This window comes from Leucoraja erinacea, chromosome 1 (assembly GCF_028641065.1).
Source record: "Leucoraja erinacea ecotype New England chromosome 1, Leri_hhj_1, whole genome shotgun sequence".
Taxonomy (NCBI): domain Eukaryota; kingdom Metazoa; phylum Chordata; class Chondrichthyes; order Rajiformes; family Rajidae; genus Leucoraja; species Leucoraja erinaceus.
In genome coordinates this window covers 28,695,375-28,715,442 of record NC_073377.1, presented here as the reverse complement: position 1 = coordinate 28,715,442, position 20,068 = coordinate 28,695,375, and the positions used below count along the sequence as shown (strand labels likewise).

General features: G+C 42.8%; 1 protein-coding gene across 1 annotated transcript; it reads right to left on the bottom strand.

The window, feature by feature from the left end:
* Nucleotides 1-482: 482 nt before the first annotated feature.
* sigmar1 (sigma non-opioid intracellular receptor 1) lies at nt 483-19,281 on the bottom strand. The gene is made up of 4 exons (XM_055632153.1): nt 19,031-19,281; nt 7,144-7,344; nt 5,002-5,094; nt 483-4,469 (listed from the first exon to the last, which is right to left on the bottom strand). Exons 1-4 carry the CDS (start codon nt 19,167-19,169, stop codon nt 4,240-4,242), a joined length of 663 nt encoding a protein of 220 aa, XP_055488128.1. The 5' UTR covers nt 19,170-19,281; the 3' UTR covers nt 483-4,239.
* Nucleotides 19,282-20,068: the final 787 nt, after the last annotated feature.

Genomic DNA, 20,068 nt, shown 5'->3' with positions numbered 1-20,068 from the left:
CTCTTTCACCTGACTCTCAGTCTGAGGAAGGGTCTCAACCCAAAACGTCACCCATTCCTTTTCTCCAGAGATGCTGCCTGACCCACTGGGTTACTTAAACTTTTTGTGTCTCGATTTGGCCGGAACAAAGTCCAGAGATAAGAACTAAATGTGTGAAACATGTTTGAAGTGTTGCAGATTGTGAAGCCATGGGGAGGAAAGTAGCGGAAGGGGGGGGGGGGGGGGGGGGGGGTGTCAATGTATTGGATTCCAGCTTGTTCAAATTGGTTATTTCAGTATCCAATTTGATCCATCATTATTAAATTGATCCAACAACCAGGTCGTTTTAGCAGAGAATTTCACAACATTGTTATATGTGGATGGTGGTACTAATTGATCATCAGTAATCTTAAAAGTAGTCAAATGCCCATTAAAATGAAAACAGTACTGGGGTCAGCTGAGCTATCTAGGTGGTGGTTGTATTAATACTACGACTCAGGATCAAAGAGACAATAAATTGTTTTATTTCACAAGGAGTATCCTTGTTTACCATCACTTTAGCTGAAAAATACATTAAAGATGTGGAATGAACTTTTTATTAAAGCAGACATTTTATTTTTAATGTTTATCCCACAAAGTACACATACTTTCATTTTTCAAGACAATAGATATATATTTAGGCAAATTAGTTTGCTAATATCTGATATTTTCAAATAGACTAGGATATACTCTAATGACATTTTAATAAGGCTCTTGGTGAAATTCCATGATCAATCACAAAGTATTTTTCAGCACAACATTACTTTCTTTTACAGACAGCACTTTAAAAGCTTCAAGTTAGAGCCAATATTATTCAAGTACATTGCTTGTTTATTCATGGGCATTACCAATGAATCAACAGAAAGTTTAAAAAGTCAGTCATTTGCCATTCAAGCATTTCACTCCTGCACCCACTCTTTCATAATAAAGCTCCCACATGGAGAATTTAGAACAAAATTATTGGGATGTGGATTAAATTCAGGAATGACCATTTATTGGATTCTAGCTTGTTCAAATTAGGTTATGCAACCATTTTGGTTCCCAATTTAACTTTGAAAGATAGATCTATTAAAAAAGAGAAGTACTAAATGCAAGACAATTGGTTTTCCATTTATAGAATTTGCTGAATTCCTGAAGGTTTAATTTACTAAAAATGACATCCATCTTTGCTGCAGAGGTGATTCTTCCACATTTCAGTCCAAATTCAAATGCACAAATAGATAGTCCTTGAAGGGATTAAGTCACAAAAACCTGAAGATTCAATGAGGGGAAATCTACAGCCCCATTACAATAAATGCAATATGTTCCAAATAAATATTCATTATGAAGAGAACATTGATTTCTAGTTGATGAAACAATTGCAATGATACTTGCTCAAATAAATATAAAATGATTGGCTGCTTTAGAATAATCATTGTTTTCTGGGATCCCCATATGCACTTTTTTTTCTTGCACAATTTAAATTTTGCTTGCAGTTTAAAAAAAATGTACAATTCTGCACAAAAATTTTAACATGCACCAATGATTTAGTGGAAGGGGAAATTATAGCACTTTGTCATCTCTGCAACTATTTGTTAATCCTCCCTCTCAGCACTTCCCTGATCGTTGGAGACTGCCACAGATTTCATTTGCAATCATCTCCAGACCAAATCTTAACAGCTGCCCAGCTAATGATTCCTCTCTGGGTCAGTCAAGTAAGGCAAACATAGTCCATACATTCAATTATGTTAATAGTTGGATGTGGAAAGATTTTTTCTACTGCAGTATTCCTCGACCTCAAAATGCGAGTTTGCTGTGTGGACAGACATCAATGAAAGCCACCAACAGACAACAATAAATCTGCCCAACTTCAAATTGAAACCATGTTGTCAACAGAGCAATTAAGATATACGCAAAAGCAAAATTAGAAATGAACCAACTGCAGCGAAAAACTAGGCATTGTGGTAATAACTATTTTAAGACAACTTGTTGCTCTATTCTTGTAACAAATTGTTCCAGCTATCTATTGAACAATGGCACATTTATTGGTCACAATAACACAATAAGGATCAAAAATGTGTTTGCTTTAATTAACTTAAACATATTGATAGATTGTTTTGAGCAAATCTTTTGGTTTTATTTTTCAAACCTGTATCAACAGCAGGAGTACTTTGCATTGTGGACCAGAAAACTCACTGCAAAATGTTTTAAATGGAACTCACTAACAATATGGCTAACTACTGCTTTTATGCATATATTATACCGAAAAAGGCTGTTCTCTTTAATATTTCCTTTACAGATTAAAGAAAAACATAACATTTCATGTACTATTTATTCAGTAAAAAAAGACCAGCTCTTGAAGCAAAGCGTTTTAGCAAGAAAAACATTAAAGCAAACAGAAATAAAATTCCTATTTGGGAAATCTGTGATTCTCCATTTCAGTTTTATCTATGTAAACTTTCAAATATAACCAAGACGAAGTGATGAGGCAGATGTACAATACAAGTGGATGTAATTAAACAAAAAAAATTTAGATTTCAAATCCAGGTGTAATTTAAAAAATGGCATTCACATTCTCCAACCTCCTCAAAACAACACTGCCAGTATCGATTTAAAGCAGAAGGTCTTAGATAATTTGGGAGAAACAAGAAATGGACGGCAAAATGTCAGGAATCTCCTCAAATAATTCAAGTTTATGCAGGGAACATGTCACATGGCAAGACAAACATTTGCAGTTTGCAAAACCTGTGTATATCCAAGACCTGTGTATATCCAAGACAGGCTGTGGAAAAATAATTATTATTGTTCTTACTGCTAGATATCCTCAATTGAAGGCAGATTAACAGATGTAATTCCTCTACATAATCAATAGCATTTCCATCATTTTCCTTCACAGCTGACAGAACTAAATCCAGGGAAAACAACTAGCAATAATTTTAAATAACACAAATCGGATCAATTAACACCATGGCCAAAGCTGGACATTTCCTGTAAAATAAAAAATCAAATTTGAAATTAAAAGAAAATGTTGGAAACACCCAGTGAGACATGAAGCATCTGTGGAAAACATTTCAGGCTAAAGGCTCATTATAGGAACATTTTTGATTAAGTGTTTTTGATTTGAAATATTAACCAGTTCTCTTTCCATAAACGCTTACTCAGTTGCCAAATGCTTCCAGCATTTGCCATTTCTAATTCACCTTTTCTGAACGTTTACAGCTTTCATATTACAACAGTATTAATTGAGAAAATACAAGGAGTAGATTCTTCCACCTGGGCGGAAACATAGCTGTGCAAGTAGCCTGACTGTCCGTGGCAAGTAGCAGCAAAAGGCAAGGCAAGTGTGCTTAACAGCTTCAATTATTTCTAAATCACGCCAGCTGTCCATAAATGGCCAGTTGACTCAAAACAGCAACTCAGCTGCAAACATCAGCAACCTTGCTCAAGACAGTGGTGTTCACCCAGTGAACATTAGATTACGAATACGAGGTGCCATTGACTGCCAGAACCAAAATGAATGGAAATTCTACAAAATACTTCCAGCTGCCCTGCAATAAAATATTATCGCAGATAAAGAGTAGTTAATGGTTTATATTGAAACTATTTCATGTTATGCTACTCAGCTCAAACGATCACACCAGTTTGGTCGACAAAAGTGCATCGAAAATTGGACTTTTAAATAGGATCAGGAAAAATGCTGAACACAACTGTGAATTTGTACAAGATCTATTTGTTTCAAGCATACAAAATTAAATAACTAAAGTCCATTTACAAACAGATTGGTAATAAATGTGTGCAAATCTTACTAATAGATAGGATTTAGAGATTTAAAAGGAGAGTCATTAACCATCAGGTTCAGATTAAAGCAATAACATGCTTAAAATATGGTCATCTGATGAGGGTTCAAAATCATGCTGAGAGTCCTACCATCTCAATTTACTTTCCAAAATGATTCCAAAAGATTTAGCCAAACATTAACGTTTAAAGTGATTCTGTCCTAAAAATGATATTATGCAAAAACAATCTTAAGACTTGACTTTTTAAATAGTATATGATGGGATGATCCCTGGTAATGAAAAAGAGTTGAAATTTTGAAAGAAATTGTTGTATTATACAAAAGTAATGTAAAAGGTTTCCAGGACTGATGGGCATGGATACAATTTTCAACCCCATTAGGTAATGTAAACTGACATCATACAGACATTTATAAAGTTTAAAATTACAAAAAATCTCCAACAAGCTTCAAAAGAAGCCAGCTCCAGCGAGGTATGTATTGGCTTCCAGAGTGAGTGCTTTTACGTAGACGGATATTGTATAATAGAGAGTAAGAAAATCCTGCGTGCTGAAGATCGTATCGGACAGTGCAAACCCCAACATGGATGGAATAAAGCCTCGGCCATATTCAACCATCCAAGTACCCGCACTCCAGCGAACAGATGCGGCCTCACCAACAGAATGGACTATTGTGTCACCTGTGGAAATAAATTATAACGCATAAGTAGAGTTTAGTTCTTTCATAAGGTCATAAGTGATAGGAGTGGAATTAGGCCATTCTGCCCATCAAGTCTACTTTAGTCATGTGAAGCACCATTTTATTATATTCATGCTGCATCATAAAAAGTTAGATGACCTGGACAAAGAGATAAAAGTGGTAAAAAGAAATGAGATGGGGGGGGGGGGGGGGGGGGAGGAGGTGGAATGTGTTTAGACATAATACATAATACGGGAAGTATAGAAATGGGCTAACTGAAAAGAACAGTGGAAGAAGATTTCAACATGAATTTCTAAAGGAATTGTACTTAAAAGGAATACTGAAATTAGCTTGTTGTAGCTCTTTAGTAGGAGAATCAAGGGTGATTACTCATCGGCCAGCTTTATCAAGATACAGAAACATGCACAAAATGACCCACTTCTGTAACATTTAATACTGTCAATTGTAATGAATATAGAATGGTGGGATTCCATGCTTAACAACATCTCAAAACACTTTGTACAGAAACTAACCTGGGTAATATATTTCACTTTTTGTTGTCCCTTCTTTCCATTGGTGAAAAGTCCCTGAAATAACTGTATCAGACACTTCAGCCCAATAGCGACCTAGAATGTCAAATCATAATAATTTAAATACATCCATTATTCCCAAATCTTCTTGTAACAGATAGCAAGCTCAATCCACTTTCAAATAAGAAAAATATGCAAAATTTTAAATATCTTTCATATGAAATTGCAAAGTTTGCTGTGTTCAAGTACAATGGGAATACTGTAGCGAATCTGACGACTTTAGAACAGATTCACTGACAGACAATAATGGCTAATCAAATTCTCTAAGAGTTCGGCTATAATTTAAGAATAGCAATTTTTTTTATATGAGCTCTGTTAAACTGAATTTAAAAACAGATTCAGATTGATGCCTCATGGAATTGCTTTGAGGAAATGGAATTCTGTTAGCATTTCTGAATAAAAGACTGCATATTTATTAAGATCATCATCATCATCGTTGAAAACATCAACAAGCACGGTGCCTTACAATGTTATGTACGACAGTGATCGCAACTTCTACTGAAGCGTGGATGGCCGTTGGCTCGCTAGGAGCTCATCCGCCCTTTGACAGGTCTTGTTTTTGGTCCTGCTGGGGGTCCACAGCCCCCTCCTCACCTGAAAAACCAGGTGATGGAGACGGTTTAGTCGCCGACTATCCGACCATGGAGCAGGTAGCACGGGATTACATGGTACCCATGGCGGGGGGTGGGGGGGATCTCCCCCTGACCTGACCTTTATTAAGAGGAAACATGAAGACCTTCCTGGGTATATAGTGTTTTTTTCCACACTGGAAAAGTCATCAATTCAAAACATTAAGCCATTTCTTTCTCCACATATCAGCTAAGTATTTCCAGCCGTTTCTGTGTTTACTTTAGATTTCCAACATCCACACTATTGTATTTTTGCTTAAGTAATTAGAAATGGGCTTCCAATGGGATTAATTCCAGTGCAGTGGAATTAGAATAGATTTAACCACCAGCTGTTTCACTGGAGATTTGATGGAAACACAATACTGTAGATGATGGATTCTGGATCAACAAGAACAAAACAAAAAACAAAAAAAAAAAAAAAAAACCTGCTCGAGGAACTCAGTGGGTTGAACAAATTCCATGGAAGGAAAGTCGATGTTACAAGTCAGGATCTTTCATCTGGGCTAAAAAGAGAGGGAAGAAGAGGCGACACGATGGCGCAGTGGTACAGTTGCTGCCTTACAGCGCCAGAAACCCGGGTTTGGTCCTGACTACAGGTGCTGTCTATACGGAGTTTGTACGTGGGTTTTCTCCAAGATCTTCAGTTTCCTCCCACATTCCAAAGACGTACAGGTTCGTCTTTAACTGGCTTGGTACAAATGTAAATTATCCCCAGTGTGTGTAGGATTGTGTTAATATGCAGGGATCCCTGGTCGGCGCGGACTTGGTAGACTGAGCCCGTTTCCGCGCTGTATTTCTAAGCTAAACTAAAGAGCTGGCAAGCAATACATGGATCCGGATGAGGAGAGGTTGAATGGTAGATTCAGGTCAGGGAGGGAAGGAAGGATTGAAATAGCAACAGATACTGGAAGGTGATATAGTAAATGGCTGTAGATTAATCAATCTGATAGGAAAGATAAGTGAAGCTTGCAACCAAACAAGGGAAATAGAGTGGACACACGAGAACAACGATGACAGGGACTCATGGGAAGAAGCATTTGGGTGATGGACAGGCATGTTGGAATTTGCTGATGGGCCAGAGGACAATAGTAGACTGTTTGATAGTCAATGCTACAAAGAATGTCATTGGTGACTTTGAAAAGTGACTATTCCTCGTAGTTTCTTTATAGCTATTCGTGGTTTGAACTTTATAGCAATAGAATATTTGAAATTTCTGAATTCTCTGAATTCTCAGAATATAAGCACACCTATTTATCTCTTGCAGCTTTTATTTCACTCTAGTTCAAGATTTTCCAATTAATTTTATTAATATAAAGGTCACTTTCTGTGTAATTGAATAATTCACAACAGAAGGACACACTATAAACCCAATATTGATTTCTCATTACTGTATAGTTGACATGATGTAAACCTTTAAGACGTTTCCAAATATAATTCAATGGAACAATTAATATACCTGAGTGTCCTCCAGTGTCCAAAGCTGTTCCAAAGAGCAGCACATATTCAGTTAAGGATGCATGCAAAACACAAATCGAACCCATCCAGCCTCCCGCATTCACGAAAATCCACTGGAGGTCCTCATCTGGAAGTATGTGGCCAGGATACATCTTCCTTAATTCAACCACAATCTTTGTAAATGCCTGTTCATGATTGAGACCTGAAATACAGCACCATTTTATATCACTGTGAAATACATTTCATTTAGGCAAATATATTAAATCACTTCTAGTTATTATGCACAACTCTGAAAAATGTCACTGACATGATATATTGTCACTCTAAACGATGAATACACTTTGCAATGAGGATATCCAGAGGCATTGCAGCATACTTAAACCAGCAAAGTGCATGCAACATAACCGTTCACACTGCTCATTAAAGCTTTAATCATCACTCTAGGTAGAGTTCAATAATTAGATACACTCGTTTCTATTAATTTTACTTTTACTTTGCTTGGTTTTGCAAGTTTATCATTCAGTAGCATAGTTAGCAGTTAAAGGTAATACAATTGGTTATTTAACATTTAAGTTTTTTTGAGGAATTGAAGATGATTGACAGGGGCAGGGTGGTTCTGCAAAAAATGTAGCGCTATCGTGTACCGCTTTGCTATAGATACAATCATACAATCTCAATCCCATACATACACACACACACACACAAATATAGATAGAAACAAGACGAGACTTTTAATAATATACTAGACCAAGTGGGTCTCGTTGTGTCCCGTCCCCTCAACGTGCAGTTGCGGGGTGGGGGGGCGGGGAGGGTCGCCCTGCGGCATTACACACACTAACCACCCCACCCACACACACTAACCACCCCCCCCACCACACACACACACTAACCACCCTCCTTGATATTATATTAATATTATGCATTCGCTCCTTTTACCCCATCCTCCCGCCCTATCCACTCACGCATACTGTCCAACTCGCAGGTGCGGCTAAAGAGGCAGGGAGAGAGGGCAGGGACGGGGGGGGGGGGGGGGAGGAGTGTAAACGGCTGTAAAGACACAGTCTGGTGTTTAAATCATCAATCATGATGGTGCAGTACAATACAATGAGATGGGTGTTAATATAAAGTGTACAGTAAGGTGGAGTTAGTGGCAGTACATTACTCCGATTGGTTCACATGCAATAACCAATCTACATCCTTCCCCGTAGAGAAAAGAGTTGTTAAACGGATGTTAAAACACATGCGGTTAAACATACTCGCCATACCTGTCAGGCGGTCTGCTAACCCAACCCGAATGTGTACGGACAAACCCTTCCCCTTCCGGAAAAGTTAGTAGGGCTGGGTGGTAGGGAACCCGAGAAAGAGAACGCAGCTGGGAATCCTGGAGAGGAACGGTGGGGCAAGCATGCAGGACTAGGGGCATTGGGGGACGAGGGAACCGAACGACACAGAGAATGCATGCTGGGGTCAGGGTGTCAGGGACGAACAACAGCAGCAGGAGTTTGGAAAACCAACGGTGGTGCATGGGGACCAGGAGGAGCTGGTCGCGGTTCATTCACGGGCAGAAGATGTTGACGGCTGCGCCAGTACAGAGCACCATCGACGTTGACAAGGTAGGAACGAGGTTCCTTGGCTGGCCCCTCAACGAAACCCAGTCGGGTATGTCCAACTGCAGTCTGCAGGCGAACCACTAGACCTTGCAGTAACGGTTTAAGTGGTTTACTCAACTTGTCATAGGAGCGCTTCTGGACATCATGTTTCTCCTGAATGCGCTTCTGGACCGCAGCAGGTTTGAGCACCCGTGGCTTCAGCTGTTGCTGGGCAACGGGGAGCTGTGGCCGAGTCGTGCGAGACATCAGTCGCTGGGCGAGAGAGCCTAGAACACCATCCCTGGAAATGTTTCTTAGGTTTAACAGATCCAGGTAGACGTCGGATTTGGCAAGATGCGAACTAGCTGTTTTGCTAGTTAGCTGTTTTGTGCTCCTGACAGCACGCTCAGCCGTTGAATTGAGGTTATTCCGGGCTGCTGGTAACATGCTGGAAGTTCCATCGTCTGGCAAAGTGTCGAAATGCCTGGCTGGTGAACTGTCTTCCGTGGTCAGTTTGCAGTCCAACTGGTACACCAAATACAGAAAAATGTCTCGGAAGCTTTTGTATAACCGCGTGATGGTAGGCAACAGATCAAGTTCAAACCAAATGGAGTAGGAATCGACTAAGACTAGGTAGTGTTTACCACGCCATTCGAAAATGTCCACAGCGAGGGACGTCCCAGGTAGTGCTGGAGCGGGTTGTTGCAGGAGAGGCGGTTTCTGTTGGTGGGGTGCCAAGTGGTTGCAAGTGGAGCAGGATGCCGTTTTCTCACGTATGTATTTGGACATTCCTGGCCAGTAAAACATGCTTTGTGCACGGGCAAGCATGGCCTCGGTACCTGTGTGGCCGTTGTGGACATCTTTGTAGTATTCATCTTGCAGGGATGAGGGAATCACACCCTTGACAATATTCCCGCCTTCAGCGTTTCCTGGGTATGGTTAACTATCTGGGGAAGTTCATACCAAACCTCAGCGAACTTATCTCACCACTGAGACAGCTCAATCACAAGGACATGCCTGGACCTGGTACCAGCAACACCAACAAGTGTTTGACTCTTTAAAGCTCCAGCTAGCCAGCGCCCACCTTGACGTATTTCGACCTCAAGCTGCCAGTCACTATCACCTGTGATGATCGCAATACAGGTTAGGCACAGCCTGCCTGCAAACATCCCACTTCTCACACCATGTAAACTGCTGTACTAACACAGTCTGGTGTTTAAATAATCTTTAATCATTAGTCATGTTGGTGCAGTACAATACATTGTTATTTCATCTCTACCACCAATGTAACTACGTATTATAGGAGATGGGTGTTAATATAAAGTGTACAGTAAGATGGAGGTAGTGATAGTACATTACTCCGATTTGGATATTGCATGTGAACCAATCTACAGGGGGAAGGGGGGCAGAGAAGTAGTGGGAGGGGGCCGAGAGGGAGGGGGAAGGGACACACACACCTTTTTGCAAGCACTTTAGAACCAATAGACACTTTTGCAACCATTTTAGAACCGATAGAAACTTTTTACAAGCATTTTTGAACCAAAAGACACACTTTTTGCAAGCATTTTAAGTACCAAAAATATTTTGTGCAAGCATTTTAGTACCAAAAAATACTTTTTGCAAGCATTTTAGTGCCAAAAGAGACAATTTCTTCAAGCATTTTAAAACCAATAGAGACAATTTCTGCAAGCATTTTAGAACTAATAGACACTTTTTTCCAAACATATTTGAACCAATAGAAACACTTTTTGCAAGCATTTTAGAACCAATAGACACCTTTTGCAACCATTTTAGAACCAATAGAGACACTTTTTGCAAGCATTTTAGAACCACATTAAGTGCACTCACAGTTGAGTAGACATGTGTTCCATGTTATTCACAGCTCAGAGAGACGTGACCCTCTGTCTTCCTCCACCTTGCAGAGACTGAGGCACAACACTACCGGGTTTTATATTCCCTCCCCTCTCCCACCAGCAGGGGCAGCAGAGAGAATGTAAATTATTTTTAAACATTAATATTCCTCTGATTTTTGATCGATGGGAAAAATCCTCCGATCCCAGAAGGCATAGGGGGGCTCTGAGCGAGGTGGCCAAAAATGACGGCCGTAGGTGGCGGCGTTCTCTCGGAAATCACACCACAGCGAGCCAAAAGCGATCAAGATCAGACTTTTAGTAATATAGATATGATATAGACCAAGTGGGACCCGTTGGGTCCCTGTCACATGGGAGGCCTGGTCCCCCAATGCAACCCGTTCCCCAACACAATATTACACCACTAACCCGTCGCCCCCACAGGAGGTGTGGTCCCCCAACTCAACCTATTGTCGAACGTAAGATTCCAGAACTCCCCTGCCTCCCCCAGCACTGGACTGAATTGCAATAGGGAAGTGAATTGCAATAGGGAAGTGAATTGCAAAATAATTGCAATTCACTTCCCTAATTGCAATACCAATTCACCCTCCCCCTCCTGTCCTGCCAGGAGCTGGAGTAAGTGTTCTATGATGGCAACATTGTTGCAAATGTCAGGTGGAGGACTGTGATGTCCCATTCTGGTGAAAAGTTGGTAGAAGCAGTGTTTCTGTATTGCAACTTTGTATCAAAGTTTGTTGGAACCAGGCAGGAAGGATTTTAACAGTAAAAATCTTGTTAAAGTTGGCTATTTTAAACCTTGAAATATCAATAACGTGAAATATAACATCAAATGTGAGGAAACTTGATACGAGCGACCTTAGGAAAAAGCTGAGTAAGATTCTGCAAAAGATTTTCGTGCTATCGTATACCGTTTGGCGTAGCTCCGAAGATCTTGTACTTTTAATAGTATATAAATATCAAATGATTGAAAAACTCCATTAGTGAGGCAACTCAACTTCATTGTCCTCGACAATGCTGATACCTATTGCAGAGCCTGAATCAACTCCGTAGACCTGTTACGTTGCTGAATTATTCAACTAACCCATAACAACAAGAGATTGCCAGAAGAGGGGAAATATTCATCTTTAATTTAAGGGAATCATTAGTATGTGATTGGTCAATTTGGTACGGTGTACCCCAAGAGGCATCTTGAGTTTTCACAACAGGGACATGCAGAGGATAAGCACAAACAGTGACAGCTACCCAATGACACACCTTATCAGGCACCACCTGATGCCTACAGGTATTCTGCAGGCATCAAAAACAACATCAGACAGTCAACAGACCGGGAGTGGAGGCATCACCGTCAACCCCTGGAGGTTGTCTAAGGTGCGGTCTTCTTATTGAGTCCAAACATAAGATTAGAAGTTGCTCAGCCAGAGCTGAACATCGGCATCTGCATACAATGGTGTCTATCTTGTTGCTTCTTGTGCTTGGTGGTGGAAAGATTGGTGGAAACAAGGCCGCGACGGGAACGCTCTTTCTTTGATCCCACCTAAGATACGGTGGTATGCAGGTAAATTACTGAAATGGAAACCCCAAAATTACAATTTAAAATCGATGAATATAGCACAGAAGACAATCAAGGCCGCACAACCGTCCGACAGCAATCTGATCTATTTGATTCCTCAACACTTTCCCCCATGCCACATTTCCTTTCCAAATTCAACTACCCGTGTTTGTTTGGCCAAATTCTTTAAATTTTATATTGACAATTGGTGTACAATACAGATCACCTGGCGACAAAAAAACGTTGAAAAGATTGCAACAGTTGACATCAGAATCTCAGAATGTTTTCAGTAGCAAGAACAGAGGGAAGAGGGCAAGGCAGCAGCATATTCATGGATGGGAGAAGTGAGCTATTTTCTTGAACCATTGTAGTTCAAGTAATGAGATTGCTTTATAATGACCGGCAATATGCCTGGGTGACACGGTGGTGCAGCGGTAGAGCTGCTGCCTTACAGCTCCAGAGATCCAGGTTTGATCCTGACTCCGGGTGCTGTCTGCACAGATTTTGTACGTTCTCCCCGTGACTGCCTGTGTTTTCTCCGAGATCTTCGGTTTTCTCCCACCCTCCAAAGATGTACAGGTTTGTAGGTTAACTGGCTTGGGTTTGTATACTTGGTAGAAGTGTAAACTGTCCCTAGTGTGTATCGGCTTGTGTCCACGTGTGGGGATCGCTGGATGGTGCGGACTCGGTGGGCCGAAGGGCGTTTCCACGCTGCAGAAATAAACCATTTCAAGACAGACCCAAAAGAGGCTTTGTTGAAATCAGTGGATGTTTGCTAGATAGGAGTCATGTCCAGTCAATTAGGTTCAAAATAAATTGGAACAGGACATTGTTACGGCAGAATTCAATAACAGAAAATGTGATAACATTCAAAATTACTTTGCTCTGAATGAAAGTCTGTGCTTTGGATGGGCAAAAGGATTGGAGTCCAATTGTGCAAGACCACGATGGTAAAGCAGCTGAAATAATCAGAATTTGTTTTAATCCAAGTACAGAATATAAAAGCCAAAATGGTGGATTTACGGTTCTTAGACTCCCAATATGTTATGTTGTTTGGAAGCACCAAATGCATTGTTAGGACAAGGAGACCAATGTTTTAATGTCTACTCACAGCCCAACAATCCTGGCATTGAAGCTCTTATGTGTTTAGCATGAAACTGCAGGCAAGACAGAGGCACTGTGGAAATTATAGAAAGATTGACTCTGCTGCTGGGAATGATGATTTACAGTACCTTCATCTTGACATGAACACAATTCCAGATTAGATAACGCATTAACCAACTGCACAGAGACTTGCATTTAAACACAAGCAGAATGTATATTCTGATCAGAGCTGCTGGAGGCAATACATCACCATTTTTATGTTGTTTTTAGATGTTTACAGACTACTATTATGCTGCTGCAAGTTAGAATTTCACTGTTCTATTTCAGGACATATGACAATAAAACACCCTTGACTCTCCAAATGCAGTGACTATTTTTGCCTTGTAACATTCGAATCTTGAAACAGCATTGATATATTTTTGTTAAGTATAAAACTGACAAGCTCTGACATCGAAAGAACCTTAATAGCTAACTGCTTAAATACCACCATATAAAATTAGAGTAACTGCTGGAGCAGGTCGCCCATCATCTGTGACAGATATGGAAAGTTGATGTATCGAGACGGAACTGTTCTTCAGACATGAACTTAGAACATAGCAGAAAAGTACCGCACAGGAATGGCCCTTCGACCCACAACGTATGTGTCAACATAATGTCAAACTAAACTAATCTTGTCTCCCTGCACATGATTCAAAATCCTCCATTCCTTGCTTACCCATGTGCCTCCTCAATGCCACTATTGTATCTGCCTCCCTTGGCCGTGCTTTCCAGGCAGCCACCATTCTGTGTAAAAAAAAAACGTGCCCTGTACATCTTCTTTAAACTTAGCCCCTTCAACCTGTAAGCTATGCCCTCTAGTCTTTGACATCTCCACCCTGGAGGAATAAAGGTTCCGACTGCCTACCTCTGCCTGAATGATTACCGTCCGGTGGCCCTTACCTCGGTAGTCATGAAATGCTTTGAGAGGCTGCTGAAGAATCACATCTGCGCCTTCCTCCCTCGGAACATGGACCCTTTGCAGTTTGCATACCGTCCGAACAGGTCCACGGACGATGCGGTCTCCCAGGTCTTGCACACCGCTCTCTCCCATCTGGACAGCCAGAAGGGGGGCTACGTGAGGATGCTGTTCATAGACTACAGTTTATCCTTCAACACAATAGTCCCCACCAGACTGGCCGGGAAGCTAATGGAATTGGGGCTCAACACCTCCCTGTGTGCCTGGGTCCTGGACTTTCTCACCGCCAGGCCCCAGGTAGTCAAGATGGGAGGGAATACATCGAAGTCCCTCACCCTGAGCACAGGATCGCCCCAGGGTTGCGTCCTCAGCCCCCTATTGTACTCCCTGTACACACATGACTGTGTGGCTAGGTTCAGCTCCAATTCGATAATTAAGTTTGCTGATGACACTGTGGTGGTGGGCCTGATCTCAGACAATGATGAGAGGGCCTACCGGGAGGAGGTGGCTGATCTAGCACTCTGGTGCCAGGAGAACAGCCTCCTCTTGAACATCAAAAAAAAACGAAGGAGCTGATCATGGACTTTAGGAGGGCACATCATCCGAGAACGTACACTCCATTGAGTATAAATGGGGATCCTGTGGATAGGGTGAACTGTTTTAAATATCTGGGAGTCCACATCTCTGAGGATATGACATGGTCATCACATGCCTCAGCACTGGTGAGTAAGGCAAGGCAGCGCCTTTACCACCTCAGGCAATTGAGGAAATTCAGAGTGTCTCCGAGGATCCTCCAGTGCTTCTACGCAGCGGCGGTGGAAAGCATCTTGTCCGGGAACATTACCATCTGGTTCGGGAATTGCTCTGCCAAGGACAAGAAGGCTCTGCAGAGAGTAGTGCGTTCGGCCGAACGCACTATGGGGAACTTCACTCACCCCCCTGCAGGAACTATACAACAGGAGGTGCAACTCCAGAGCAAACAAAATCATGAGAGACCTCTTCCACCCCTGCAACGGACTGTTCCAGCCACTACGGTCAGGCAAACGCCTCCGTTGCCACGCAGTGAGAACGGAGAGGTTGAGAAGGAGTTTCTTCCCAGAGGCAATTCGGACTGTAAACGCCTTTCTCACCAGGGACTAACTGTACAGAACGTTTTTCCTTCTATTATTTATTATGTAAAATAATATGTGTGTTATGATTGTGTTTATAATTTGTTTGGTTGTTTTGTTGTTCCGCGAGCATTGCCACTTTCATTTCACTGCACATCTCGTATGTGTATGTGACAAATAAACTTGACTTGACTTGACTATTTCCAACAGGTCTCTTATGCTGTGGAGAAAACAATCCAAGTTTGTCTAACTTCTCAAAGCCAATACCCTCTCATTCAGTACCTTGTGCCTGAACAGTTTAGCCATTGTACAACTTACTGATCTATACAGGCTACATATGATATTGTTTTATAGTGTTAACAAAATACTGCAATTTTTTTCTAAATTCACAGAACCAAAACATTATTTTTTTATCTCCAGAAGATTTTGCCTTACATGTTTAGCAGTGGTTTAAGGTGAGAGGGGAATGTTTAAAATGAAGCCCTGGGTGGGAGGGGAAGGGGAAGAGGCAGGGGGCAGGTTTTTCCATGCAAAGGGTGGTAGTCTTATGGTACATACTGCCAGAAGAAATGGTAGAGTTACATACAATTGCAACTTCAAGAAGGCTTTGGGACTGGATCAAATACAAATGGCTCAGACGGATATAGGCCAAATGGGAATTGCTAATGAAGGCAACTTGGTAGCATGGGAGAGTTGGGCCAAAGAGACTGTTTTATTGCTGTATTACTTTATGACTCTATTTACAGCATTTACTGAAGTCCTCATAAAAATAGAACATTTGATCATTTAAACTACAATGTGACCGCGTAGCCTAAGATAAACAGCCTTTTTGCAAATCAGCACTGCCTATATTTCAAAAATATGAACTACATTTAACGGAAACATTTAAAACCCTATACCAACCAAAGCCAGATTTTGCACATCAGTTCTAGTGCATGGTGGTTTCCAGATTTCACCATGCACCAGAACTGCAGTTTGATGATGTGCAAAATCTTAGCCATTCTCACCTCACTTATCTCCCAATTCAGTTCAGTTTATTGTCCGCATACAGAGGTACATTGAAAAGCTTTTGCTGCGTGCGAACCAGTCAGCAGAAAGACAAATCAATTCTCAAAGCCAATACCCTCTCATTCAGTACCTTGTGCCTGAACAGTTTAGACTCCATTGAGGATAAATGGGGATCCTGTGGATAGAGTGAACGGTTTTAAATATCTGGGAGTCCACATATCCGAGGATATGACATGGGCATCACACGCCTCAGCACTCGTGAGTAAGGCAAGGCAGCTACCCCACCCCCTCTGCCCACCCGTCTGTCTTTTCGATAGTTATAACCCTCAATATTCAGTTCCCAGCCCCGGACCTCTTGCAGCCATGTCTCCGTAATTCCCGACAACATCGTACTCTAACTCTCAATCTCTAACTGAGCCCAAGTTCATCCACTTTATTTCTTATAATTTGTGCATTCATATATAACACTTTTAATTCTGTACTCACCTCCCCTCTGACACCGGTTCCTATTTCACCTGACCTTACTCTCTTATCGCTTCTTGAACTTTCCGTCCCATTAATTTGGATGTCTTTCGTAACTTTTCCTGTACTGTCTTTCTAACTCCATCCTCATACTTCCAATTGGTCGACCCCCCCCCACTCACTATTTAGTTTAAATCCACCCTTGTAGCACTAGCAAACCTGCCTGCCAAAATGTTGGGTCCCCAATGCTTCCACTTTGAAGGAAATTACCTGAAATTCGGGAAATTCTGGTTGTCTTCGGGTAATTTTCGGGAAATTTTATATATTTTTCGGGAAATTTCCTGGCCTGTTAAGCCTTCCCAAACTGTACATGTGCAACTGCTGCCCCAACTGCGCACAAGCGAAATCCGGGCCCACTGCGCACCCACGGGATGGTGCCAAAAGGTCCAATCGGGCTCGCAGGATGATTTGCAGATAAAAAGTATATTTACAACACGGCCGACGGGTAGTTGGGGGAGGCCCGTCAGCCGCGTCACAATTGAAAATGGCGCCGGTGACGCGGTTGGGACGGGCATGCGTAGTGGGCCCGGTATTCGCACGTGTGCAGTTGGGGCAGCTGTCACACATGCACAGTTGGGGCAGGCTTACCGGGCTGAGAAATACCATAAAATTCCAGGTAATTTGGAATTCTATTTCAGGAAAAAAAATGTTGAGGTGCGGAAGCACTGCGTCCCCCTCCAGTTAAGGTGCAACCCATCCATTTTGTACAGGTCTCCCCTACCCCAGAAGAAATCCCAGTGGTCTATAAATCTAAATCTCTGCCCCTTGAACCAGCCCCCCATTCAGATCCCCTATCTCCCTGTTCCTGCCCTCACCAGCACGAGGTAACCATATAACAATTACAGCACGGAAACAGGCCATCTCGGCCCTACAAGTCCGTGCCGAACAAAAATTTTATTTTTTCCCCTTGGTCCCACCTGCCTGCACTCATACCATAACCCTCCATTCCCTTCTCATCCATATGCCTATCCAATTTATTTTTAAATGATACCAATGAACCTGCCTCCACCACTTCCACTGGAAGCTCATTCCACAGCGCTACCACTCTCTGAGTAAAGATGTCCCTCTGAAGTCATGTCCTATTGTTTGAATCTTCCCTATTCTCAAAGGGAAAAGCTTGTCCACATCAACTGTGTCTATCCCTCTCATCATTTTAAAGACCTCTATCAGGTCCCCCCTTAACCTTCTGCGCTCCAGAGAATAAAGACCTATCTTATTCAACCTATCTCTGTAACTTAGTTCTGGAAGCAATCCAGAGATAACCACCCTAGAAGCCCTGCTTTTCAGCCTTCTTCCTAAATCTCTAAACTCACGCTGCAGAACCTCCTTCCTCTTCTTCCCGACGTTGTCTGCGCCCACATGCACTACCACAAGGATGCCCAGCAATCGGTCCAAAACGTCTTGGACCCTGGCACCAGGAAGGCAACACACCATCCTCAAGTCTCGCTCGTTGCCACAGAATCGCCTGTCAATACCTCTCACTATTAAGAAACCTACCACTACGGCATTATCAAACATAGGTCTCTCCAGTTGAGCCACAGTGCCAGAATTTGATAGTAAGACCTGATCGCCATTCAGACTGGAGGTGTCATTCATCTCGACAGCTTCCAAGAGGGTGTACCTGTAGGGGCAGCAGTAGGCCATTCAGCCCTTCAAGCCAGCACCATTCAATGTGATCAGGGCTGATCATCCAAAATCAGTACCCCGTTTCCACTTTTTCCCCCCATATCCCTAGATTCTCTTAGCCCCAAGGGCTAAATCTAACTCTCTCTTGAAAACATCCAGTAAATTGGCCTCCACTGCATTCTGTGTCAGGGAATTCCCAGATTCACTACTCTCTGGGTGAAAAAGTTTTTCCTCATCTCAGTACTAAATGGTCTCCCCCTTATTCTTAAACCGTGACCCTTAGTTCTGGATTCCCCCAACATTGGAAACATTTTCCCTGCATCTAGCTTGTCCAGTCCTTTTATAAGTTTCTACAAGAAACCTCATTCTTCTAAATTCCAGCGAATACAAGCCTAGTCGACCATCCAGAATCAGTGCCCCGTTCCTGCTTTTTTTTCCCGATCTCCCTTGATTCCGTATGTGATGCATACGCGTGTGCACATGCATACGTATGCGATTCCCTCACCCCCCTGCAGCATTAATTCGGCAGCGTTGCGGCCTGCAGCCTGCACCCACCTGCGTATTGCCGCGCCAGGCGCGCCAGCTGCTGCCCGTCGAACACGTGCTGCTTGTTGGCCGTCCACGCGCGGACCGTCCAGAACGCCAACCCGACCACGGTCGCCAGGACAACGGCCCGGAACAGCGCGCGCTTCATGACCACCCTGCTGACGCCTCCACTCGCCGCACCGCGGGCAACAGTCAGCGACACCGGCCGTCGACGGGCGTTAGGACCTGGCGGCGCTCACCCGGCGAGCGATCTTTAGCGGTGCGCCCCCAGAACGCCGACAAACCCCGCCCCCCAGGTCTGAGTGGCAGCTCGTTCCGCCTATCCGAGCTCCCCGGCCGCCGATGCAGTCACCAATCAGAGCGGCGTCCCGGCAGTGACGTACAGTGTCCCCGCCCAGGCCGGAGGGGCGGGGCGATGGGGAGGAGGGGCGGGGCGAGTGCAGGCCAACTAAAGCTGCGGTGCATTGACCCAGGTGGAGTTTATTGTCAGTCACATGCACCAACCAGCACAATGATGTACAGCCACAATGAAAACCATGAATTAATTTGTGCAATTCCCTGCCACAGAAAGCAGTGGAGGTCAATTCACTGGGTGAATTTAAAAGAGAGTTAGATAGAGCTCTTTGGGCTAGCGGAATCAAGGGATATAGGGAGAAAGTAGCCAAGGGTTACTGATTGTGGATGATCAGCCATGATCACAATGAATGGTGGTTCTGGCTCGAAGGGCCAAATGACCTCCTCCTGCACCTATTTTCTATGTTTCTATGTGTTTCTATGTAAAACCTTGCAAGCAGCAGCATCACCACCTGAGCAGAGTCATACAGCACAGCACAATCAGTACCCCGTTCCTGCCTTCTCCCCATATCCCTGACTCCACTATCTTTAAGAGCCCTATCTAGCTCTTTCTTGAAAGTATCCAGAGAACCGGCCTCCACCGCCCTCTGAGGCAGAGAATTCCACAGACTCACAACTCTGTGTGAAAAAATGTTTTCTCATCTCCGATCTAAATGGAAATAGGTTTGTGCGGGTGGCTTCAAGAACATGATG